General features: G+C 47.5%; 1 protein-coding gene across 1 annotated transcript in view; it reads left to right on the plus strand.

Moving 5' to 3' along the window:
- The window catches only part of LOC149456349 (NACHT, LRR and PYD domains-containing protein 3-like), a 36,211-nt gene extending 13,586 nt beyond the window's left edge, over window positions 1–22,625 (plus strand). The window contains exons 5-11 of the mRNA XM_089685139.1: window positions 1,495–1,560; window positions 3,142–4,855; window positions 8,046–8,210; window positions 8,367–8,531; window positions 12,948–13,112; window positions 13,352–13,516; window positions 16,569–22,625. Coding sequence (XP_089541265.1) covers window positions 1,495–1,560; window positions 3,142–4,855; window positions 8,046–8,210; window positions 8,367–8,531; window positions 12,948–13,112; window positions 13,352–13,516; window positions 16,569–16,656 — 2,528 coding nt within the window. The 3' untranslated portion in view covers window positions 16,657–22,625. The remainder of the gene's footprint in view (window positions 1–1,494; window positions 1,561–3,141; window positions 4,856–8,045; window positions 8,211–8,366; window positions 8,532–12,947; window positions 13,113–13,351; window positions 13,517–16,568) is intronic.
- Window positions 22,626–26,132: the final 3,507 nt, after the last annotated feature.

A 26,132-nucleotide genomic window follows, 5' to 3' on the forward strand; every position in this document is an offset into this window, starting at 1 on the left:
GAAGAATGGAGAGGCACAAGGACCCCGAGTATGGAGGAGGAATGGAGAGGCCCAAGGACCCCGAGTATGGAGGAGGAATGGAGAGGCCCAAGGACCCCGAGTATGGAGGAAGAATGGAGAGGCACAAGGACCCCGAGTATGGAGGAAGAATGGAGAGGCCCAAGGACCCCGAGTATGGAGGAAGAAAGGAGAGGCCCAAGGACCCCGAGTATGGAGGAAGAAAGGAGAGGCCCAAGGACCCCGAGTATGGAGGAGGAATGGAGAGGCCCAAGGACCTCGAGTATGGAGGAGGAATGGAGAGGCCCAAGGATCTCGAGTATAGAGGAGGAATGGAGAGGCCCAAGGACCCCGGCTATGGAGGAAGAATGGAGAGGCCCAAGGACCCCGAGTATGGAGGAAGAATGGAGAGGCGCACACTGCAAGATGCTTGAAGTCCAGTGTGAAGTTTCCACAGTCTGTGTTGATTTGGGGAGCCATGTCATCTGCTGCTGTTGGTCCACTGTGCTTCATTAAGTCCAGGGTCAACGCAGCCGTCTACCAGGAGATTTTGGAGCACTTCATGCTTCCTTCCGCAGACGAGCTTTATGGGGATGCTGACTTCATTTTCCAGCAGGACTTGGCTCCGCCCACACTGCCAAAAGCACCAAGACCTGGTTCAATGACCGTGGGATTACTGTGCTTGATTGGCCAGCAAACTCGCCTGATCTAAACCCCATAGAGAATCTATGGGGCATTGCCAAGAGAAAGATGAGAGACATGAGACCGAACAATGCAGAAGAGCTGAAGGCCGCTATTGAAGCATCCTCGTCTTCCATAACACCTCAGCAGTGCCACAGGCTGATAGCTTCCATGCCACGCCGCATTGAGGCAGTAATTGCTGCAAAAGTGGCCCAAACAAAGTACTGAGTACATATGCAGCTTCTACTTTTCAGAAACACAATCCGTGTTTTATTGATTGCATGGAATATTCTCATTTTCTGAGATTGTGGATTTGGGGTTTTCATGAGCTGTAAGCCATAATCATTTTTCGAGTTTCACCTGAGTTTGCACACTTCCATAGTGCAAAACCGCAAAGCATAAATGTCACTCAAAGGTTTTTATATATATATATATATATATATAGTAAAAAAGAAAACAAAACACTTTCATAGTGTAAAACCCCAAAGCATAATCTATTAAAAAGGTAAAAGAGACATTCTAAGAGATGAAAACAGGCTTGCCAAACCATACAGACTTCCCATGTATGGCATTCCTATGGCTTTCTGCAAGTCAGACATCGATCCCTGTCCAATCGCAATCTGCACCTGTGATGCTGTCACCGCCACAAGCTCCACCCGACGCGTTTCGTCCGTGGGGGGCTGAAGGTTTTTTTTTATTCACTATGTAAATTGTTTTATGAAATGCAGACTGTCATCTTTTAAATTGATCAATATGTGAGTCTGCCTCCAATGGATGTGATCAGGATATAGCTTTTATTTCTTGATTTTTCTATAGGTGAGGCTCTGGTGGATCAGATTCTGCTGGATGAGTATGGTCACTCGCTGACTCCGGAGCTGAGAGGTAATTTTATTTAAAGATTATTATTATACAGGATTATACAGCGCCAACAGTTTACAAAATAAAGGGAGACAGTACAGTTACAACTAGTGGTGCACCGAAATGAAACCGAAACTGAAAATTCAGGATGCACTTGGCCGAAAACTGAAATGGACGATTTTTAAAAATTAATATGTATTTTTTGGAAATGTTGGCTCTTGCCCTCCAAAAGCTCCGTGTAACGGAACCGGACCCCGACTGCACTTGGGTATTTCTGTTAGGAGACTGCTTCCCCGTCCGAACACCGACCACAGACCATACAAGACTAGACGCCACCAGTCTTGAAGTAAAACCAGGAAGTAGACCAGTTTATTTTATTCTCAGATACAAGATATATACACTCAGGGAACAATCCCCCCTCCCTGCATAATGACACAGGGCGGGGCAAACTACCTTTTAGTAACGAGACACACCAACAGACAGTCCCATCATGAGGGAGGCTGCTGCAGACACCCCCCACCAAGCCAATACACAAACACCCCATAATAGTTTGCTCCCAAGCAAGACACACAATAGAACAATGGGATGCAACCACATGGCATTAAACAATCCACAACCCCCTACCCCAATATTAGGACAGATCACCCTGTACACCTAACAGGCACAGGGTGACTTACACATAGTATGTATATGGGGAGCTGAGACAGGGGTCTCCCCAGTTCTCCAAAGTGAGCTGTGTTCCATGGGCCCCCCACCCAAAGTGACTCCCGTCACACTCCGCTGCCTCCCACTGCTAAATAGGGCTGGGCTACTCGATGACATCTCGGTGACATCACTTAGGTTTCCAGATTCTGAAAAGCCCCATGCCCGCATACCCTCACAACCACCGGCCAGGGTTGTGGGGAAGAGGCCCTTGTTCAACATGGGAACAAGGTGCTTTGGGGGGAGCCCCACTACCCCAAAGCACCTACCCCATGTTGAGGGCATGTGGCCTGGCATGGTTCAGGAGTGGGGGCCCTCGCTCGTCCTCCCCTTTCTGGCTTGCCAGGTAGCATGCTTGGATACGGGCCTGCTATGGATTTTGGGGAGACCCCCACACAATTTTTTTTAGAGTGTGGCATGGGATTCCCCTTAAAATCCATACCAGACCTAAAGGGCATGGTATGGTTTTGGGAGGACCCCCAATGCAGTTTTTTTTTGGACATTTTATTCCTTGGTGTACATCCAGCTTTAAGCTGGGAACCCTGCTAAATGCTGACTACTCACTTTTGCCAGCCCACTCCTTAACAGCCAATTATTACTAAGGATTATGGCGGCCACCCGCCCCAAAAATTTGTGTTAGAACCTGATTTGCCATTTCGCATCAGAGCAGCTGAACAACTAATTTGGGAATTCACAGTGAAAATTGCACTGCACGTGTGTGAACCCAGGCTAAGCGCATAGGTCTGTATACTACTGTTATCAATTCGTTAAAATTTGATGTATTTGTAGTACGTTCCCAAAGATCCATGCTCAGAATACGGCATTACGTTTAAATGGACTAAACATTACATTGCTAATTTCTACTGTAACCCGAGTCATAACATATTTCCATTATATTCCCAGATATTCAGGAAAAGCACAAACATCATCTGATGGAGAAGACTGAGACTCTAGTGGAGCATAGACCCCCAGGAACTACCCTGGAACCACAAAGATTCCTCATCAATGAGCGTTATGTGAAGCTGATTGTAGTCTCCACTGATCAGTTCCGGCAGCGTCCCCAGAATGAGATAATACAGACCGGGGTAAAACATGAGGAATGCTTGAAGGAAACACAGACTGGACTGGAACATATTTCCCCCAATAGGCTGTTCCGATGGAACCACCAGTTACAATGTGTACCACATGCAGTAATGGTGAGCGGAGTGCCAGGAATAGGGAAGACCACACTGATACAGAAGTTTGTCTATGACTGGGTGACTGGAAAACACTACCAGAGATTTGCCTTTGTCTTCTTCTTCAGATTCCGGGACCTTAATAGATTGGGAGAGATCAGCTTTGAGGAGATGATTCTTCAACAATATCCACATCTGGAGGGTCAGATTGGAAATATTTTACAGGATCCTGAGAGACTTCTGTTTATATTTGATAGTTTAGATGAAAGTATTCACCAAATGGATTTCAGATCAAGTAAACTGTCCAATCCAAAGCAGAGAACACATTTTGGTGAGGTTGTGGTCAGTTTGGTGAGGCAGAGTCTTCTTAAGGGTTGCTCTGTACTGATGACCAGCCGCCCAACCAGACTGGCATCGGTTGATACCGATGTTTTCCAGAGAATAGCGGAGATCATGGGATTTCTCCATGAAGACAGACGGATCTTCTTCAATAATTTCTTTGGAAATGAGGACTGGTCAGAGAAGGCTTTTCATTATGTGCAGGAGAATGACACGTTGTACACTTTCTGTTATATCCCAGCATACTGCTGGATCATCTGTACAGTGTTATCAATGTGCTTCAGAGCCCAACCAACAATCACTGATCAGCTGATGACATCATTACCCAAAACAATGACACAACTCTTTGTGACTTTTGTCTCCAACATTCTGGCCAATCACAGCCAGAATACAGATGGTGTTCACACTGCCCGGGAACTGCTGACATCTATGGGGCGGATGGCAGAACATGGAGTCATGAATCACATGATTGTATTTGATGAGCGTCATCTGGAGTCATTCAGTGTGAGAAATGATAAACATCTCTTTTCATCGTTCCTGATGGAATCTGGTCAGCCTCCTGATGTGGATTACACCTTCTTACATCTCACTCTTCAGGAGTTCTTTGCTGCTTTAGTCCATTTTATTGACTATAATGCTGACAGATTACAGGAAACACTTGATAAGACTGAATCTTACAAAGATGGCCGTGCCGAAATATTCCTCCGTTTTCTCTGTGGTTTCTCAGACTCTTCTACTAGATCCATGTTAAAGTCTCATGTGGGAGAATTGTCTACTCAGGCTGCCAGACATGTCATCACCTGGATCCAGAAGAAAGTTGTAGAAAAACTGAAACCTGAACAATTCATTGAAGACAAGAGAGATCTTCTTAACGTTTTACACTGTCTCCATGAGAGCAGGAATAAGGCTCTGGTGTCACAATGTATTGGATCAAACGATGTTGATCTTTCTGGTGTCCCCCTCACCCCTTTGGACTGCTCTGTTCTGGCCTTTATCCTTCAATCCTGCAGAAATATAGAAGAATTAAAACTAAATTCATGTCATATTCATAGTGAAGGATTGAGGAGATTTATATTGGCTCTATACAACATCAATAGTTTGAGGTAAGAATTACCTATGTATCATTTTATGTGTTAAGAGAGTGGGCGGGTGGGAGTGATGTCATCTCCGGGTACAGCAGCAGTAGGCGTGGCATGCGTTCAGAGCATGTGTGCTCCTTCTTCAGGCCATAGAGGGGTCATATATGGGCAAATGATAGTGCCCAGCCAACTCATGGAGACCCAACTGTCGGTTAATACAAAAAACAGATCAAGTCTCCCAATATCAACTAATTGAACTAACTGGTCTTAAATTTAAATAAAATAAATAAAATAAAGTACAATAAACATAAAAGAAAGATATTTCTTAATAAGATATAGAAGAAAGTTTATTTACTAGCCATCGTATAATATGTCTGGACTTTTTTCCTCTTAGTGCACCGATTTTCCTCTTTTTTTTCATCACTTGGAGGTCACATCTTCTAGTACGTTTTACTCTCACAGGTGGTAGGTCTCACATGTATTGAGGATGTGGTTTTGAGAAGGCCCACAGAACATAATTTGAATTTTTTAAATTTTCTTGTTCAATAATATTGTCAAGAGCTTACAGCGCTCTTTTTCCATGTCAGCTGCTGGTCTCTTTCCAGCATCCTGCTTTTGGCTGCGATACATTGGTTCTGTCTCTCTGTCCACCTACAAGGTGACTGATGTGGTCAGTATCTGGGTGGAGACCAAACCTGATTTAAGCCAGCCAAGCCTGCAGTCTTGTGATAGCGTTTGTAACACATTCTCCAAGCTCCCTGTTTGTCCGCCCTGCTTAGCTAGTTTGGATTTCCTCGCTGACGACCTCGGATCTGATATTGAATATACTCAGAACACAGCCCACCCTGATTCCGGACTGTCACTGACCTCTCTGTCTGCTAACGGTACCTGTTTGCTGTGCTTAGTTCACACCTGCCCCAACGTGGCATTCAGGCACTTTAACATTATGTATAAGTCCTGGGGCAACCGAGTACCGGTAGGCCCGCTTGCCTTATGGGACAAGGGGATGCTATAGGTGAAGAACACAGAAGCCAGCTATAGTGCCTGACCACCTGCGCTAGTGGTAAGCGTGATATTTATTTGTTGAAGGTTTTCAATATAAAATGAAAAAAACGGAGAGGTACACCCAGAAACAATTATACATACATGTGCAGATCATGGGTTTTTGTCAATACCAAGTTTGTTATAATTACAAATAGAGTACATGCATCTTTAGACTATTGGACAACACACAGTATGGTATGAAAATGGACATTTTCAACCCTCCCGAAACCTAGACCTTGTACAGAGGTGGGAGCAGTTGGAGGACAGCATTGTCCACAGTGTTGCTGATAAGTTTTTTTTTTTTTTTTTTTTTTAACTGGAATGAATCAGACCGGGACGCCACTGAATGTATGCTTTTTCCTATGAACGTTAATTGGGTGCAGGGGAAATGTGGCGTTTTCAGAATTTTAGGGACCTTTCATGAAATTGGCCTGAACCTGGGCATATTCGCTAATCCGTAATCACTAACAATGGCAATTCCAGCTTCACACTGTCTGCTGATACGATTGTAGCACCCTCCTAGTTAGGCTGCTAGGTCTGGTAAGGCAAATTTAGTTTTTTTACCTCCTGTAAATCAGTTGAGCATTGTGTGATTGCTTTGGGCTTCTCTTGGTTCTACAGGTTGCAGGCTTCAGGTTTGGATTTATGTGTAGCACCCACTACTGATAGATAGGATCTTTAGTTAGAAGCCTGGGATAAGTCAGCCTGGGAGTGAGGTACTGAGTTCACCTCAGGACAAGCAGGGAGGCTCTGCAGGCCTGTGCTTCTGGAGTCCTCCCACCCTTTCAGAAACTTCTGTCACTTTCTGAAAAAGGGGAAGAGGAGGGGAGGAGGTCCAGATTCCCATTTTTAGGGGAACTTGGCCAATCCCCAGGCAGGAGGCCAGGCATGGTGGCCAAGGAAAACCCTTAAATATGTCAAATCCTGTACAGCAGGGGAGTTGGGTGAAAGATGGACTGAAGGAAGGTGCTGGAGAAAGGAGCCTGGGAGGGGGCCCCAGGGAAGGGAGCCTACCTACAGGCTGATTTCTGGATAGAAGGCTCTCCACTGTGCCAAGTCTCCTAGGGAGGACAATCCTGTCAGCAGGAAAGGAGCCAGCCCAGCGTAAGGCCTGAAAGTAGCTACAACCCACCAAGCCAACAAGACAGTATGAGTACCTCTACACCCCCATGGACCAGATAGAAGGAAAGGGCAGTCAGGTGCAAAACCCAACTAGTTCTCATCCTCAGGACAAGCGGAGTTCCACCCAAAAGGGGACGTTCCGCTTTAAGCCTTTGTTCCCCGCTCCCCATTAAGGATTTGCACCTTTGGGGAGTGGGTACCCGAATTTGACAAGTACCCGCTCCCACGTCCACTGTGATTGCCTAGTTGATCGGAAGCGGACGTTGTCCTCCCTTCCCATAGTCTTCTGGGACACGTGACAGGTCCCAGAAGACTACAGGGCCATTCACAAAGCGCAGTGCTTCTCACGCATGCGCAGTGGGCACCCGGCTGTAAAGCTGCAAGCTGTATGAATATTTATGAAGCTCCAGCCAATCCCTGGGGAGGTGTGCCCAGGTGGTGGTTGGAGGATGCATAAATAGTTTGGAATCACAAAGAGAGAAGTTTCCCAGACAGGAGTGATGCTGGCCTTTACTAACCATCCTGCTGAGGGTCCAGCCTGCTCATTGAGGTCCCAGCTACGCTTAGCTGGAGGGCCTATCCAGCCACAAGGCCTTTAGGAGTTAAAGAGAGTTGCCACTGAGGATCTGCCTTGGGAGTTTCACTGAGGAGCCTGCCTCCTGACGTCTGAAAAAGACATTCCAAATTATTCCAATTCAGACACGTAAGCTCCATTCATGTAGAGCAGGGGACTCCAAACCTTCTAAGCAAAAGGCCAGTTTATTGTCCTTCAGACATTAGGGGGCCAAACTGTGGGACCAGCGGAAGCAGAAAATGCCCTGGCATCAGTGGGCATAAACAGTGTTTGAATGGAAGGAATTGTGTACCATTGTTGGTGTCAGTGGGAAGATTTACGCCGCATCAATGGTGTCAGTTGGTGGAATAGTGTCCCAAGGGACAGATAAAGGCAAGCCAAGGTCAACATCTAGCCCCCAGACTGCAGTTTGGAGACCACTGATGTAGAGAATAGTTAATTTTCTTCTGGTAACATTCTACTCTTCTTCTACAGATTGTCTGATAATCACCTGACAGACATTTCCTGCCGCCACCTGGCATCTGGAATAAGAAATAACCAGACACTGAGGACACTGGACCTGTCCTGGAACAATCTGGAGGGTCCCCATTTCAGGGATCTGATGACGGCTCTGACAACAAGCCGGATAGAGGAATTACAGTTAGTATGGTATTTTTCCTCTGTGGTGCATTTTGGGGCCATGTACCCACACTTGGTGAATCCCAGCCCATTTTCCAAATTTTGCCTTCTGATCGTACTGTAATGGGCATCGTACATATTCCTTTCATCATCTGGTAACATACTTTTCTTCTACAGTTTGCATAATACTCACCTGACAGACAGTTCCTGCCCCCACCTGGCATCTGGAATAAGAAATAACCCGACACTGAGGACACTGAACCTGACTATGAACCATCTGGAGGGTCCTCATTTCAGGGATCTGATGGAGGCTCTGACAACGAGCCGGATAGAAGAATTACAGTGAGTATAACAGGACTGACTGAAACAATAATATAGTCTCAAAGAAAGGGAGTTAGGGGGAGTTGGGGAGCCATTGGTTCCCACTGCTGTCAATTAAAGCCAGTGAGCCAATGACAAGAGAGTGGGGGGACTGGGCCAAGCCACGGCTCTATGTATCTTATGGACGCAGAGAGCAGCGGCTCGAGGAGAAGCATGCATCAGTACTTGCTCTGAGGGCACTTCTTGAGGGGGAAGAACCAGGAGCGCTGGTGGGTGACCTGAGAAGAGGAGGATCAGGGCTGTTCAATGCAAAACCACTGCACAAAGCAGGTAAGTATGACTGACTGCACAAAGCAGGTGTTAGGGATCCGGGTATGACCAGAAATGTGTGGACTGACACAGGGAAGTAGCAGGCCATAAGGTACTGTCAGGTGCCGCCTGACAGTGTCTCTAGCAGCCCACAGCACGGATTTCCTCAGGGCGCGGGGTCTAAGTCCCAGCCTGCTATTCACCAGGGCCCCTGATGGTGGGGATGGACTTGATGCAGACTGGAACCAGGTCGCGACCCCTGAGTGCGTCTGGCTGTGGTAGAGAGTACTGGCAGGGGAGTGCAGGAACGGAGTCTGATGGGAAGAGGCAGGCAGACTTACTAAAGGTGATCCGTGCGGGATGGATGGATCGTCGGGTGAAGTAAGCGTAGTCAGACAGGCCGGGTCGGTATCGTGCAGGAAGCGTGGTACAGGAGGAGCAAGCAGAGAATGGTCGGGGTCGCAAGACAGGTTCAGCAGGTAGCGGGCAGCGCGGTACCGAGGATCAGGCAGAAGGATGGTCAGGCAAGTCAGGGGTTCAACAGGAGACGGTCAGCAGAGGTCAGGATCAAAGCAGGGTCAGCAACGAGGCAGGAACACAGGATACCAGGTACAGGGGCTCATGGGAAACATACACCAAGGCCCTGATCACAGGCCTGGTCATTCCTTAAATACACTTCCTGCAATCAGCTTCAGGTGTTGGCTGACTGCAGGAGTGAGCTTCTGGCTGTTGAGAGCACCCGCTGGTCAGCCCTGGTACTGCAGCCCACACGGCAGGTGAGTCCCACCACCAGTGCTGAGTCCATTCCTGACAGCAGGTAAGGCTTTAATACTAGTTAAAGGCAGGTGGATTTGGAGTTGTTGCAGTTGCTGCCACTTGGAGACAGACCCCTGTCAGGAGACCTGGTTCTTACTGGTGGAGACTGCATCCCTTGTGAGAGGGACTTCTTGCCAGCAAGACTGGGAAGCTCAGTATGGCTACATGGGCCTTGGAGACCAAGAGAGGGTTGGGGAAAGCTGTGGGGGCTAGCGAATCCAGGGAGACTGGAGGACGCTTGGAAGTGTTAGAGAGAGTGTGCAAACCCAAGAGGGGGCTGGAGAACCATATTTGGAGGCCAAAAATGGATCCTGTGCACTGAGGTGCTGCAATTAAAGCTGAGTTAGCTTAAGAACCAGGTGGCTCAGCGTGTTTGCTTTGTGTGAAGCTGAAACTCCTGCCTGATGCTTTTCTTTTTTAATAAAAGTGGGCTACCAGGCCCATAACTATAGTTCCTGTTGCCGTGGACTCACCGAACAAATGCATCTACTATGAGAGCTAAACACCCCCAGTTTACATACACTATATTTCCAAAAGTATTGGGACACCCCTCCAAATCATTGGATTCAGGTGTTCCAATCACCTCCATGGCCACAGATGTATAAAATCAAGCCCCTAGGCATGCAGACTGCTTCTACAAACATTTGTGAAAGAATGGGTCGCTTTCAGGAGCTCAGTGAATTTAAGCGTAGTACCATGATAGGTCCATCCGTGAAATTTCCTGGCTACTAAATATTCCACAGAATATCCACGGATTGTTTCCAGTGGAAGCAACTGGGAACAACAGCAACTCAGCCACCAAGTGGTAGGCCACGTCACCTGAGAGAGCGGGGTCAGCACATGCTGAAGCACACAGTGTGCAGAAGTCACCGACTGTCTACAGAGACAATAGCTAAAGACCTCCAAACTTGGTGTGGCCTTCAGATGAGCCCAACAACAGTGCGTAGAGAGTTTCATGGAATGGGTTTCCATGGCCGAGCTGCTACATCCAAGCCTTCCATCATCAAGTGCAATGCAAAACGTCGGATGCAGTGGCATACAGCATGCTGCCACTGGACTCTAGAGCAGAGGAGACGTGTTCTCTGGAATGACCAATCACGTTTCTCTGTCCGGCAATCCGATGGATGTGTCTGGGTTTGGCAGTTGCCAGGAAAACGGTACTTACCTGACTGCATTGTGCCAAGTGTAAAGTTTGGTGGAAGGGGGGTTATGTTGTGGGGTTGTTTTTCAGGTGTTGGGCTTGGCCCCCTAGTTCAAGTGAAGGATACTCTTAAGGCGTCAGCATACCAAGACATTTTGGACAATTTCATGCTCCCAACTTTGTGGGAAGAGTTTGGGGATGGCCCCTTCCTGTTCCAACATGACTGCCCACCAGTGCACAAAGCAAATTCCATAAATACATGGAGGAGCCAGTTTGGGGTGGAGGAACTTGACTGGCCTGCACAGAGTCCTGACCTCAACCCCATAGAACACCTTTGGGATGAATTAGAGTGGAGACTGCGAGCCAGGCCTCCTCCCCCGACATCAGTGCCTGACCTGACAAATGTGCTTCTGGAAGAATGGTCCAACCTTCCCATAGACACCCTCCTAAACCTTGTGGACGGCCTTCCCAGAAGAGTTGAAGCTGTTATAGCTGCAAAGGGCGGGGCCAACTCAATATTGAACCCTACGGACTAAGACTGGGGGGCCATTAAAGGTCATGTGTGTGGAAAGGGTGGGGCCAACTCAATATTGAACCCTACGGACTAAGACTGGGAGCCATTAAAGTTCATGTGCGGGGGAAAGGCCGGCGGCCCAATACTTTTGGCAATACAGTGTATATGACAAACTGGAAATGAAAGGGACCAGTCGTCAGAGACTTCTATTACATTCTTTGGGATATACCAAATGAACTGTGTAAATTCCTTGGTGCGCACTATTTTATTATTGAATTTTAGTGATATTTGTAATAATGTGTTGTGCTGCTCTTTATTATATGGCACCAAGAACGTCTCCTGTAAGTTCTTATATCATTGCCTAAGTGCAGCCAAAAACACAGCAAAATCAGCAAAAGGGACATAACTTCCAGTCAGTAGGATGTGTCCATTGTGCTTATACTTCTGTGAGTAATACTCCTCCATCTTGCACTCCCACCCCCCATCACTGTAATTGTGCAGTGCAGCAAGGGTGATACAGCTAAGGGACTGTCACAAGGTCTCAGCAAGCAGGGGCGGACTGACCATTTGGAAACTCGGGCACTGCCCGAGGGCCTGGGGTTAGTAGGGGCCCTATGAGATGCCCCTGGTACCTTTTTCATAGGCTTTTTTGAGTGTGCAAGGACACAGGGGCCCCATGATCCCCTATTGCCCGATGAGTTGTCAGTCCGCCCCTGTCAGCAAGAGATCACAACTATACATGCCCTTTCCTACCAGATCCGCCATTCACAGAAACCATACTACAGCTTTTACCAATAAAACAGGATCTCTGAATGTGGGGGGGGGGGGTTCAGCTATCAATCATATTCCTGTCCTCCATTTTTATATCCTATTTCATTCATAGAAGAATTAACAGAAGGGACACGTCTTACTGACTATAAGTTATGTCCCTTGTGCTGATTTTTCTGCTTACTTTTTTTAGCTGAACTTAGGAGACCTTAAGGAGGGGTTAACATCGTTGCCACTGACCTCAAAAAGGGGATTAAATAGCGCTTCCACCGACCACCAATGGGGGAGGGTTTATTATTGCAATCACTGACAACCATGTTGGGAGTTATTATTGTGGCCACTGGCACCAATTCTGGGGGTTGCAGTCGCTGACACCAGCAGGGGTTTATCACTTTGTCCACTGACACCAATGCTGAGAGTTACTATTACAACAACTATTATATTTTTAAAAGATTTGAAAAGACACTGACTAATATGTAATAAACCAGGGGGGGGGACCGTTTGATATCTTTGCCCTGCATACTGGATGACCTTGTCCCGGTATTGTATTTAAATACAAAGTATTTATTGGAGATTTATAAAGTGATCGAATATAAATGATTCCAATAAAGAGAAATGAGTTCCATTCATGTAGAGAATAGTTCCATTCAGGGGCGGACAGACCATTTGGAAATTCGGGCACCACCCGTGGGCCCGGGGTCAGCAGGGGGCCCCATGAGATGCCCCTGGTACCTTTTTTCATAGGCTTTTTTGAGTTTGGGCAAGGACACAGGGGCTCCATGATCCCCTATTGCCCGGGGGCCCCATGAGTTGTCAGTCCGCCCCTGGTTCCATTCATTCCTGGGGGGGGGTCATTTCCTTCTGGTAACATTCTTCTCTTCTTCTACAGATTGGATGATAATCACCTGACAGACAGTTCCTGCCCCCACCTGGCATCTGGAATAAGAAATAACCCGACATTGAGGACACTGGACCTGTCCTGGAACAATCTGGAGGGTCCACATTTCGGGGATCTGATGGCGGCTTTGACAACAAGCCGGATAGAGGAATTACAGTGAGCATAACAGTGACATTTATCTACTCTCCGGGACCCATCCCGGCATCCTGTACAATATATAATAGGATTGTAGATGGTCATACACAAGGAATCTGATCTTACTGCAGTGGGAAATCAGAGCCCAATCTCTTTCTCCTGACATGAGCACCCACAGTTTAGTGTTACTGTATTTTTTAGACTTGTATAAAGTGAAGAAATGAATTTCCTTCTGGTAACATTCTTCTCTTCTTCTACAGTTTGGATGGTAATCACCTGACAGACAGTTCCTGCCCCCACCTGGCATCTGGAATAAGAAATAACCCGACACTGAGGACACTGAGCCTGTCTGGGAACAAGCTGGAGGCTCCTCATTTCAGGGATCTGATGGCGGCTCTGAAAACAAGCCGGATAGAGGGATTACAGTGAGTATAACAGGACTGACTGAGACAATAATAGGAGGTGTGTCCAAAACGTTCGGTGAATGGTCCAATATCTCATGGGCCAGGTTCGCACGCATACACATGACTATCCACAATCCATGTCAAATTTGTGCCACCTAGCATGGAGTACACGTGACCGTCAGGGTAAAGTCGAACATAGCCAGTGTGAGAGGTAGGGTCCCAGTGCAATGGAGCAAACAGTAAACTTCAAGTTCTGCTACAAAATTGGGGAAAACGATGATGGAGACGCATGAAATGTTGGTGCAAATGTGCAGGACGGAAGCCATGAGCAGAAAAATCTGTTTATGACCGGTTCAAATCAGGAGCCATCCTTTCTGTGAACCATTGACACAGGGGATGAGACCTGGGGCTGCCAGTTTGATCTGGAATCCAAGCGGCAATCGATGGCATGGCATTCACTGTCTTCCCCACAACTCAAAAAGTGTCGCCTGCAAAAGTCCAAGGTCAAGACAATGTTGATCACCTTCTTCGACAACGATGGCATCATCCATAATGAATTCGTCTCTGTGGGTCAAACTGTGAACGCCGCATACTATGAGGATGTTGTACGATAACGCCTCTACACACTGTGCGACCTGTGTGCGCCAATTCTTGGCTCAGAGTGGCGTATCTGTTCTTGGTCATCCACTGTACTCCCCTGGTCTGGCACTTGAGGACTTCTTTCTGTTTACCCACCTGAAGAGCATCATCCACCGTACTCCCCTGGTCTGGCACCTACGGACTTCTTTCTGTTTCCTCACCTGAAGAGCATCATCCACCGTATTCCCCTGGTCTGGCACCTACGGACTTCTTTCTGTTTACCTACCTGAAGAGCATCATCCACCTTACTCCCCTGGTCTGGCACCTACGGACTTCTTTCTGTTTCCTCACCTGAAGAGCATCATCCACCGTACTCCCCTGGTCTGGCACCTACGGACTTCTTTCTGTTTACCCACCTGAAGAGCATCATCCACCGTACTCCCCTGGTCTGGCACCTACGGACTTCTTTCTGTTTCCTCACCTGAAGAGCATCATCCACCGTACTCCCCTGGTCTGGCACCTATGGACTTCTTCCTGTTTCCTCACCTGAAGAGCATCATCCAACGTACTCCCCTGGTCTGGCACCTACGGACTTCTTTCTGTTTCCTCACCTGAAGAGCATCATCCACCGTACTCCCCTGGTCTGGCACCTACAGACTTCTTCTGTTTCCCCAACTGAAGAGCATCATCCACCGTACTCCCTTGGTCTGGCACCTACGGACTTCTTTCTGTTACCTCACCTGAAGAGCGTCATAAAAGGCGCACGCTTTGTGGGCATGGCTGCAATCCAAGAATGCGTGACAGCGGTTCTGCGATTGATTCCTACAGAGGCCTTTTCAGGCAGTTTCCAGAAGCTTTACGAACGTTGCCACAAGTGATTTGTGCCGGATGGCGATTACTTTGAAGACCAATAAAGGTCATTTGTTTGTTTCTTCTGTTTTGTTTGTTTTCTACCATTCACCGAACTTTTTAGACACACCTCGTATTCTGGGACAGTTTGCATCCAAAACTTGTAAATATTCTGACTTCAGTTGTTGAAATAGTGACCTATTTATCCCCTAGACCTCTATTCCTGGCCAATATGGAGCAGAGACCATCACTGCAGGCAAGGCTGGTGCAAGGCATTTCGTCTACACAGGCGAAGGTGCATTTTGGTGCCCACCCCCCTTGGTCTTCTCGCCACCCCCTCCCTCCTCCTCCCCACAATGCAAGCCTCTGTAGGGCACTACAGTCTGGCTTGGGCTCAGGCAGGCTGTTGGTCCTTCCTCATCCTCCTGTCTTTTTCGAACTACTAGAAACAGGCGCCAAGCGCATTGACGTCACCAGCACCCTCCAGTGCCGCCCCGCTGCACGAGTCATGCTGAGCTCTGCTGTCTAAAAATCGCCGGAACTGTACATGTGCAGGGGGGATCCCCCTAAGTTGATGGGGACAAGGGCCACTTCTCCAACCATGGCCGCCATTGGTTGTGGGGATCTGCACGCAGGGGGCTTTAACAAGGGCAACTTCAGATACCGACCCCCCTATGTGAAAGAGTATGGGGTACATGGTACCGCTACTCATTCACAAACAAAAAAATGTAGTGTAATAAATGACAGCAGACAGTCTTTGACAAGTCCTTTATTAAAAACAAAAATGTTAAAAATGTCCCCCAAAGTAGATTCAATGTCAATCATGATGCCCGCCTCCACCACCAACCCAAACAAAAGGACAAAAACTGGCTGGCTCCCACAGCCAGTTCTTGAATGACAGTTCTTAAATACTGTGATGATGTCACAAGGGGCGGGATCACCCCGCTTTCTTATGACATCATCATGTGCTATGATTGACCTGTGGTCAGGTGCGTTGCTTTTGCCAATCACAATGCACTGTCAGGGCGGAGTGCATTGTGGGGCGTGGAGGTCGAACAGCCCAACAAACGCCCTTACCGTTCGTGTGTTCGCTGAACACAAGCACGGTCTATGTTTGAGTCGTATGTTCAACTCGAATATATCGCTCATCACTAATCTGGGAGAGAGAAGGAAGGAGAGCAGGTAGAAATGAGGAGGCAGCTCAGTGGCTGATGTTCACAGCATTCACATAGCCCAGCGAGGCTGTGCCGGCCATCACTGTGCATGGCACTCATCCAGGGGCGGACTGACCATTTGAGCACTCGGGCACTGCCCGAGGGCCTGGGGCCAGTAGGGGGCCCCATGAGATGCTCCTGGTACCTTTCGTTGGCTTTTTCATAGGCTTTTTTGGGTGTGGGCGAGGACACAGGGGCCCTATGATCCCCTATTGCCCGGGGGCCCCATGAGCTGTCAGTCCGCCCCTGCACTCATCACTTTGCTCAGCTAGGTAAAGGTATAGGCTGGGCCGGCACCAGCACTTCTTGAGAGACCCCCATCACGTGGCCCTAAAGCGGCTCCCTAAGCTGCCTTATCCTGATGCCGGCCATGACTGTTGATCTTCATCAGATAGCTAAACTCACCAAACACTTGCTATCCTGTATTTTAGGATCATGAACAACCTCTTGTCAGATGAAATTAAAAGCGAACTGAAAAAGTTGGAATCCCTCCGACCAGAACTGAAGGTATCTACATGAGGATCCCGGAAGAAGAAGCTCTGCTTCAGCTGAGAATCTGAGAATGGAGCTGGGACATTGCTCTGGATGAGGACAATGACTGTTACAAACGAAAAACCTGACTCAAGAAGAGAATGAAACATCGTAGATTTACTAATCCACCAAAGACCAAATCCTGATTTGCAACAACTCTGAAGTCTGTAGGAGCTGAACCTTAGAAATCCGTAATGGACATTTTCTGGGCTTAAAGAAAAATGATGTCAGAAAAAAGACCAAGTGCTCCACTGAGTCTTCCCTAATAAGCAAGGGGTTGCCAAACAAAGAACAAGGGGAGCAGTGGCCCGAGGGACTTCTACCAATGAAAAAAATATTTTCATATATCCTTCAGCAGAGAAAGGGTCTGTACAGGTCACTTAAAGCGCAACAAAAATCCTTTACATTTCATGCTTAGAGAATGCCTTCTCGAAGGAATAACCTTCTCGATCCCCTTCAGTCGCCAACAACACTCCACAGAAACTGCTCTCCTAAAACTCACGAATGACTTGCTAACCACTAAAACCAACGGTCACTATTTCGTACTCTTACTCTTGGGCCTCTCTGCTGCCTTTGACACAGTTGACAACCCCCTCTTCCTAAAAAAAACCTCTATTTACTTGGTCTCCGTGACTGTACTCTCTGTTGATTCGAATCTTACCTATCTCACAGCACCTTCAGTGTCACTTACAACTCTACTTCCTCCTCTCCTACTCCTCTTACTGTCGGGGTCCCCCAAGGTTCTGTCCTTGGACCTCTCCTATTCTCCATCTGCACGTCTTCCTTGGGTCAGCTGATAGCTTTCAATGGTTTCCAATACCATTTCAATGCTGATGGCACACAAATCTATCTCTCTACTCCTCAGCTCACCCCATCAGTTTCCTCACATATCACGGATTTACTAACAGACATATCAGACTGGATGTCACACCACTTCCTAAAACTCAATCTATTAAAAACTGAGCTCATAATATTTCCTCTACCCACCGTGCCTGTCAGGGTGCCTGTCAGGGTCCTGTCCACGGCAGGAGTTCTGGAAGATCTGGCATTTCTACCAGCACTCTACATGGCCGCAGAAGTACACATCAGCCTCAGTCTGATGCCAGACGGCCTTTATAAGGAGGCTCATCACTTCCTCTAGTTGCTGGATGATCTCTAGCTCCCCGTGCCCTGTTCCTGTTTCCTGTGATTCTGACTTGTGATTTCCTGTTACCGACTCGGCTTGCTCCTGGACCTGTCTACTCTGCTTACCCCTGATCTGACCTCGGCTTGGCTTACGGATACTCTCTCTCCCTCCTTTGTGAATGACCTCGGCTATCCCATCTGACTATGACCGCTCTGATTCCCACCTGGTACCTGACCTTGGCTTAAACTATTATTATTATTATTACACATTATTTATATAGCGCCAACAGTTTGCTCAGCGCTGTACATTACAATGGGAGACAATACATGAGACAGTACAGTAACAATACAATACAATACAATACACAAGGGGTTCGAGGGCCCTGCTCCTTGGAGCTTACAATCTAGGAGGGAGGGTGTCAAGGTCCTACCTTTTCCCTGAGGTTATGTTACTCCATGTGCTGGCGTCCATCTTGGATTCTGCTGTGCATGGTGGGAATCCTTTTATGCCTTCAGGTCTCTGTGGTCCATCCCCCAGAGGGGCGTGGCTGATGACATATAAGCCTGTGGCCCGCACATGCTCTTTGCACTTGTGTCTTGTGTCTTTGTGTTGCTATTACTCTGTTCTGACTCTCGTGACTCTCCTGGTATCTGATTCGGCTTGTGACTCGACTATTCTTTGTATTCTCCTTTGATCTGACCCTCTGTTGCTGAACCCGGCTCGTGACCTGTGATTCTCGTCTGCTGTCCTGTACTGTTTTGTCCTGTTGTTGTTGACCCGGCTTGTCTGACTACTCTTTTGTCTCTTCCACCAGCTACACGCCATTGGCGGCGGCCATTACCGCAGCTGAGGTGTCTCAGGGGCCGCGACCTGGTTCCTGGCTGCGTCAAGTCCATCCCCACCATCAGGGGCCCTGGTGAAGGGCAGCCTGGGACTTAGACTCCGTGCCCTGAGGGACTTCGGTCTGTGGGTGGTGGTTGTCGTCAGCCAGTGCGTTACATTGTTAGGCCTGCCTGTCCATTCCTCGACCCCTGCCCTGACAGAGGGAGAGTGGTACAGGAGGAAATAGCTGTGGGGCATGGAGTGGTAGGAGGAGTGGAGGAGATCAGCAGTTAGGTAAGGGCGGAGTAGGCTTCTCTGAAGAGATGGGTTTTCAGGGTGCGCCTAAAGGTGAGGAGGGTAGGTGACAGTCTGATGGATTGGGGTAGTAAGTTCCAGAGGATGGGGGAAGTCCTGGAGAAGTCCTGGAGATGGGCAGGGGAGGAGGAGAGTAGGCGGTCTTGCGAGGAGCGCGTTTTGGGTGGTAGATGGATATCAGGTCGGTGATGTAGTTTGGGGCAGTATTATGAATAGCTTTGTACGTCAATGTTAGTATTTTGAATTTAATGCGTTGGGCAATCGGAAGCCAGTGGAGGGATTGGCAGGGGGGGGTGGCGAATACAGAGTGGTTGGTAAGGTGGATGAGTCTGACCGCAAGATTCAGGATAGACTGAAGCGGGGATAGCCTGTGTTGGGGTAGGCCGGCAAGGAGGGAGTTACTGTAGTCGTCGTGATATGATAAGAGAGTGAATGAGTTACTTTGTAGTTTCTGGAGTTAGGAACGTGCGTATTTTGGAGATGTTGTGGAGGTGGAGTCTGCATGAATTTGTCAGCGATTGGATCTGGGGCTGGAAAGACAGATTGGAGTCTAGAGTGACACCTAGGACTTTGGCTTGTGGGGTGGGGCTGCTGGTGGCATTGTTGGTCGTGATGGAGAGGTCGGGGGGGAGGGGGGGGAAAACTAGGAGCTCAGTTTTGGAAAGGTTTAATTTGAGGAAGTGGAGTGACATCCAGTCTGATATGTCATTCAGAAGGCTAGTGATTCGAGCGGAGACGACTGAAGGGGTGAGGTGAGGGGTAGAGAGATAGATTTGCGTGTCATCGGCATAGAGATGGTAGTTGAAGCCGTGGGAGTGTATCAGTTGAACTACCCAGTAAACATCCAAATCCCGGAATGGCTTGCATGCCACGCACAGGAGCTTCCAGTCTGCAGACCTATCTCTGTGCACCAGCTGTGCTTCTGAGTGGACCACCAACCAGCACTCCTACAGGCGACCTGTGCAACTTTGGGCCAGACTCCCACTGTCCCACTCTCAGGGGAGTCCAGAATTTAGCGGCAAGGGAAGCCCTCTCTCCATCGGCCTCCATCCCCAGGTACATGATAGTGCCTCTTCCCCCGATTTCTCGGTCAGGATCCATAGCACCACTATCAACCCATCCCCGCATGCCAGAGTTCTAGGGGAAACTCTGAATTCTGAACTATCCTTTCAGGCCCACATCCAATCCCTGTCCAAATTATGCCGCCTCAACCTCCGCAACATCTCCAGAATACGCCCCTTTCTAACCAATGATACCACAAAGCTCCTAATTCACTCCCTGGTTATCTCTTGCCTCGACTATTGCAACTCCCTCCTCTTTGGCTTACCTTTACATAGGCTATCCCCCCTCCAGTTCATCGTGAATACTGCTGTCAGCCTCATCCACCTTACCAACCGTTCAGTGTCTGCTACCCCTCTCTGCCAATCCCTCCACTGGCCTCCATTCATTGTCCTCCACCCCTCTCTGCCAATCCCTCCACTGGTTTCCATTCATTGTCCTCCACCCCTCTCTGCCAATCCCTCCACTTGCCTCCATTCATTGTCCTCCACCTCTCTCTGCCAATCCCTCCACTGGCCTCCATTCATTGTCCTCCACCCTTCTCTGCCAATCCCTCCACTGACCTCCATTCAGTGTCCTCCACCCCTCTCTGCCAATCCCTCCACTGACCTCCATTCAGTGTCCTCCACCCCTCTCTGCCAATCCCTCCACTGGCTTCCATTCAGTGTCCTCCACCCCTCTCTGCCAATCCCTCCACTGGCCTCCATTCAGTGTCCTCCATCCCTCTCTGCCAATCCCTCCACTGGCCTCCATTCAGTGTCCTCCACCCCTCTCTGCTAATCCCTCCACTGGCCTCCATTCATTGTCCTCCACCCCTCTCTGCTAATCCCTCCACTTTCTTCCATTCAGTGTCCTCCACCCCTCTCTGCCAATCCCTCCACTGCCTCCATTCAGTGTTCTCCACCCCTCTCTGCCAATCCCTCCACTGGCCTCCATTCAGTGTCCTCCACCCCTCTCTGCCAATCCCTCCACTGGCTTCCATTCAGTGTCCTCCACCCCTCTCTGCCAATCCCTCCACTGGCCTCCACTCAGTGTCCTCCACCCCTCTCTGCCAATCCCTCCACTGGCCTCCACTCAGTGTCCTCCACCCCTCTCTGCCAATCCCTCCACTGGCTTCCACTCGCCCAATAAAATTCAAAATACTAACAACAACTTACAAAGCCATCCACAACTCTGCCCCCGGCTACATCACCAGGCTGGTCTCAAAGTATCAACCAAACCGCTGTCTTCGATCCTCTCAAGACCTTCTGCTCTCTAGTTCCCGCGTCACCTCCTCCCATGCTTGCCTCAAGGACTTCTCCTGAGCTTCTTTCATCCTATGGAACTCCCTACCCCAATCTGTCTGGCTATCTCCTAATCTATCCACCTTTAGACGATCCCTGAAAACCTTTCTCTTTAAAGACGCCTATCCTGCTTCTACCTAGTAAACTACCATTTATTTCCTCCATCAGCTCCTACCCCCCCACAGCTATTATCTTTTGTATCACTCAACCCTTCCTCCTAGATTGTAAGCTCTAACAAGCCGGGCCCTCTGTTTCCTCTTGTACCGAATTGTATTGTAACTGCAATGTCTAACTTCATTTTGTAAAGCGCTGAGCAAACTGTTGGCGCCATATAAATCCTGTATAATAATAATCATGCTGCTTTAGTTGCATGTGGTTTCACAAAACACTACAATTATCAGGGAGAGTCCCAATGACACTATAGTGTGGAATCACATATGTTACGTGTGCAGAAACATATTTTATAGTTATAACAGTATAATGTATACTATGAATAATGGCACAGTATTACTGATCACACATAAAAAATACGGGATGCTGCTCCAGGCTCCTGACAGTCCCGGTCTGGGACTGTTGAGGAGTGCAGGCAGGGGAAGGACCTTCTTTCAGCTCAATATATGCAAACAAAGGAAAGAGCCATTGCAGGTGCCACACATCCAACAGAACCCAAGGCTAGCGATGGTAAGAACAGCCTCAGCCCAGACTCCATCCAGACCACGCACTCCCAACGCATGTTGCCCCATCATGGAGGAGGCTGTTTTTATCACCACTACCCTGTTGAAATCATGGCACCTGAAATGACTCTTTTGCTTGTTTACAGTATTATTGCTCTCACTCCGATGGTCACAACAATGTCTCACATGTGTCATAATTTACATACATGTGAGAGCCCTATCCTGCATGTTTGCATTGGGGTGTGTGGTGGTGGTAACAAGGCTATGTTTATTTATTTATTTTATTTGTTGTATTACCATTTCTAGTTTGAATACTTTATTTTATTTGCTGTATTACCATTTCTAGTTTGAATACTTTATTTTATTTATTGAAGTGTGTTGCTATTGTAAGGGTGCTAACATGCCCCCTATCTGATAACATTGGGTAGGTGACTCGCCCCCTCCTTTATGAAGACTTCAGGGGTCTATTAGATCCCCAATGTTTGCCCAGCACTCTACTGCAGCTAATCAAACGCAGATCAGGCCTGATTAGCGGCCTTCTTGGCTGCAGTAGGCGGGGAATGACAGCTGTGAACCAAAACGTGACATAATATAGACTTCAATTACTGAGTACCTGGAAATTAAGAAATGTATGTCTTTTTGTATTAAATTGAAAATAAAAAAACAAACTAATCTGCACCTCACTTCTGAAGTCTTTATTGGATAAGCCACAATTTCTGAGGGAGAGAGCAAGCATCTAGAAGTAAAAAAAAAAACAAAAAACGAGTGTCTTGTTTGAGAGAGAGAGGGAAGATGGAAAAAGGTTATAGAGACATATTTGCACCACACAGATCAAGCCTGTATGGGCCGAATGCAATTTCTGATTGAATAAGGGTGCACATTGCACCTAGAACAAAAAAAGTAGACTTATTTTTTGTCTCCAATTCAAAATATCAACATTGAACAGAAATGCAGTGGAATTGCTAGCAATGCCACAACACAGCCGTTGAGCTCTGTGTGTTTTCAGCCTAAGATGGGGAGATTGAAATCTAGTCCAAATACAGTCCAAAACCTCAGCCCTCATGAAGGGGGATTTCTTGGCTCCAGAAACATGTTGGTTATCATTTCTCTACTAGTTGTGACTTCATTGTCAAGAATAAAGGTTATACGAACTCATTATTTGGCACTTGGTTTTTTTCTATCCACATAAGCTCCTCAGATCGGGTTTGTCCCATTACTGTAGGACAATTCCCCCACTTTGTGTTTGTCTGAGTGATCTAGATCTAAAGAAAAGTCAAGTTTCAGACCAAAGCATTTCATTTTACTATTTTTTTTTTTTGTACATTATGTATAAACTTACGGGTCAGCTGCACAAAATTTAAATATTTTCCATAGGAGGCAATTGAAGAAGGAGAAAGCAGGCAGACTCCATCTTTATTTAACAAAATAAAAACGGTATACCTCCTGCGGTGAAAGGAGAACAAAAGGTGCACAAATTGGCTGCCAAAATGTAACAGTATTTCTTTTGTCAGACACTGGAACAGAGAGCCACACAGACCATCATGGAACAGATCCACAAGCTGGCTTCAGCTACAATCTCCTCCCTTAAAGGAGAAATCCGGGCAAAAAATGTTTTGAACCATGCAGTGGGACTGTGCCAACACTAACTGCTCATTTCTGTCTTTGGGTGATAATAATGATTGAATCCGCCGATCCTTGGAGCGCAACATGGATCGTTGACTCTTCTGCCAGCAGTCATGTGAATGGATTGTTCCTGACATCATTACGCACATAGACTGGCTCTGGGCATGTGGACAGGAGGAACAGTTCACCACTGGACTTGGGGGAGTGCGGTTTTCCAGAGGATCAATGGACAAGGTAAGTATAGCTCTTCCCTAAACCCTTGGACAAGTCTAGAAGTTTTCTCATGCAGTGCGGGCACAGCCCCATATCAATTGCCTCTTGGGGGACCTGCAAGAATTTTTCTTTCCCCTACTGGAGCAAATTGGATCATTCTTTACTGGGTTTTCTTTTCCTTCCTCTGGATCAACTGTGTGTAAAGGATTGCGTATATGGAGGTTTTCTATTTTTTATTCTCTGTTGGTCTTTTTTTAACCAGATTAGGTATGTAAGATGTCATACAGTGTGTTTTATTATCCCAGTGTGTGCAGAGGATCTTAGGCTGTCCAATAAGAGAGCCCCGCACTACTTCTGTACTTGACTGCACTATAGCAGATTGAGGATCCAAACCAGGTCTCCAGACCACTGCCTGTGGGCCAAGTATGTCACACCCCAGCTCTCACTCAGGTCTTCCTCTTTCTTTTTCCCTTTCCCTCTATGGGCTGCTTGAGAGTGTGTGTGTGTGTATATATATATATATATATATATATATACATATAAATACACACACTATATTGCCAAAATTATTTGACCAGCCCTCCAAATCATTGGATTCAGATGTTTCAATCCCCTCCATGGACACAGGTGTATAAAATCATCACCTAGGCATGCAGACTGCTTCTACAAACATTGGTGAAAGAATGGGTCGCTCTCAGGAGCTCAGTGACTCCAAGCGTGGTCCCGTGATAGGTGGCCACCTGAGCAATAAGTCCATCCGTGACATTTCCTGGCTACTAAATATTCCACGCTCAACTGTTAGTGGGATTATCAAGGTGGCAGTATCAGCTCAGCAGCAGAGTCCTGCACATGCTCAAAACAGACACCATCCGTATTGTAATGCGAGGCAAAGCACGGGGCCCGCTTAGTGAATACTATTGCCTGCAGTAATGTCGTTCCAAGAACCATTTGTAGAGTACTATAACCGCTATCCGAATGAATGGCAACGTCATGATGTCATTCGCGCACTCCTCCCCAACGCGTTTTGTCACTAGTCATGTGATTTTGTCAAGGGGATACTCTTGTATACAGGGGGCAGTGTATACAATGGTCAGTGTATACAGGGGGCAGTACAGGGGCACTGTATACAGGGGTCAGTACAGGGGGCAGTCAATACAGGGGGCAGTGTATACAATGGTCAGTGTATACAGGGGGCAGTGTATACAGGGGTCAGTACAGGGGGCACTGTATACAGGGGTCAGTACAGGGGGCAGTCAATACAGGGGGCAGTGTATATGGGGGGCGGTACAGGGGCCAGTGTATACGGGGGGTAGTACAGGGGGCAGTGTATATAGGGGGCAGTACAGGGGGCAGTGTATATAGGGGGCAGTACAGGGGGCAGTGTATACAGGGGGCAGTGTATACAGGGGGCAGTACAGGGGTCAGTGTACACAGTGGGCAGTGTATACAGGGGTCAGTGAATACAGGGGGCAGTGTTTACAGGAGGCAGTACAGGGGTCAGTGTATACCGGGAGCAGTGTGACCTCACATTATACAATGTTACGGTCTAACTGCACTTTTGGTCCCATATGGACTCAGAAGATCAGCTTGCTGAATGAAGACTCCAAAGTAAGCTCCCTCCTGTATCGGCCGTATTCCTCATTAAAAAAGAGCTCCACATAGTGCTTTATCAGAGAGGAGTGTGCAGATGACGTTATGACGTTGCCATTCATTGGGATAGAGGTTGTAGTACTCTGTAAGCGGCTCCTGGAACGACATTACAGCAGGCAATAGCATTCATTAAGAGGACCCGTGCTTTGCCTGGCATTACATTACGGATGGTGTCTGGTTTGATCCTGTGCAGGACTCTGCTGCTGAGATGTTACTGCCATCTAGTGTTTAATCATCGCTGGATCTTCATCATACCTGGTGCAAAATACACCTCCGGACCGTGAATGTATTTCTTATGATTAATTGATGAATAAAAGTATAAAAGGATAAAGTGCTATGTGGAGTTCTTTGTAATGAGGAATATGCTTAATACAAAGACGCTCATCAGGAGAGAGATTACTTTGGAGTCATTCAGCAAGCTGATCTTCTGAGTCCATATGGGGCCAAAAGTGCAGTTAGATGTAACATTGTATAATGTGCGGTCACACTGCGTGAGGTGAGCAGATATATGGTGGAGGATGTCTTTGCACAGGAATTGATGACAGATGCACATATTTTTTTTTCGTTATCCAAATGAGGGTTCACTGAATGAACACTTTATTGATTGAACTTGTTTTTTTTAATGACTTGATTTGTTTTATCTTTACTTAAAAATATAATATTGTTTATTTTTTTTTTGGTGTGGCTTTTATTTTATAT

The sequence above is a fragment of the Staurois parvus genome, unplaced genomic scaffold, assembly GCF_062004578.1.
Source record: "Staurois parvus isolate SC_StPar_1 unplaced genomic scaffold, SC_StPar_1.0 ptg000363l, whole genome shotgun sequence".
NCBI lineage: Eukaryota > Metazoa > Chordata > Amphibia > Anura > Ranidae > Staurois > Staurois parvus.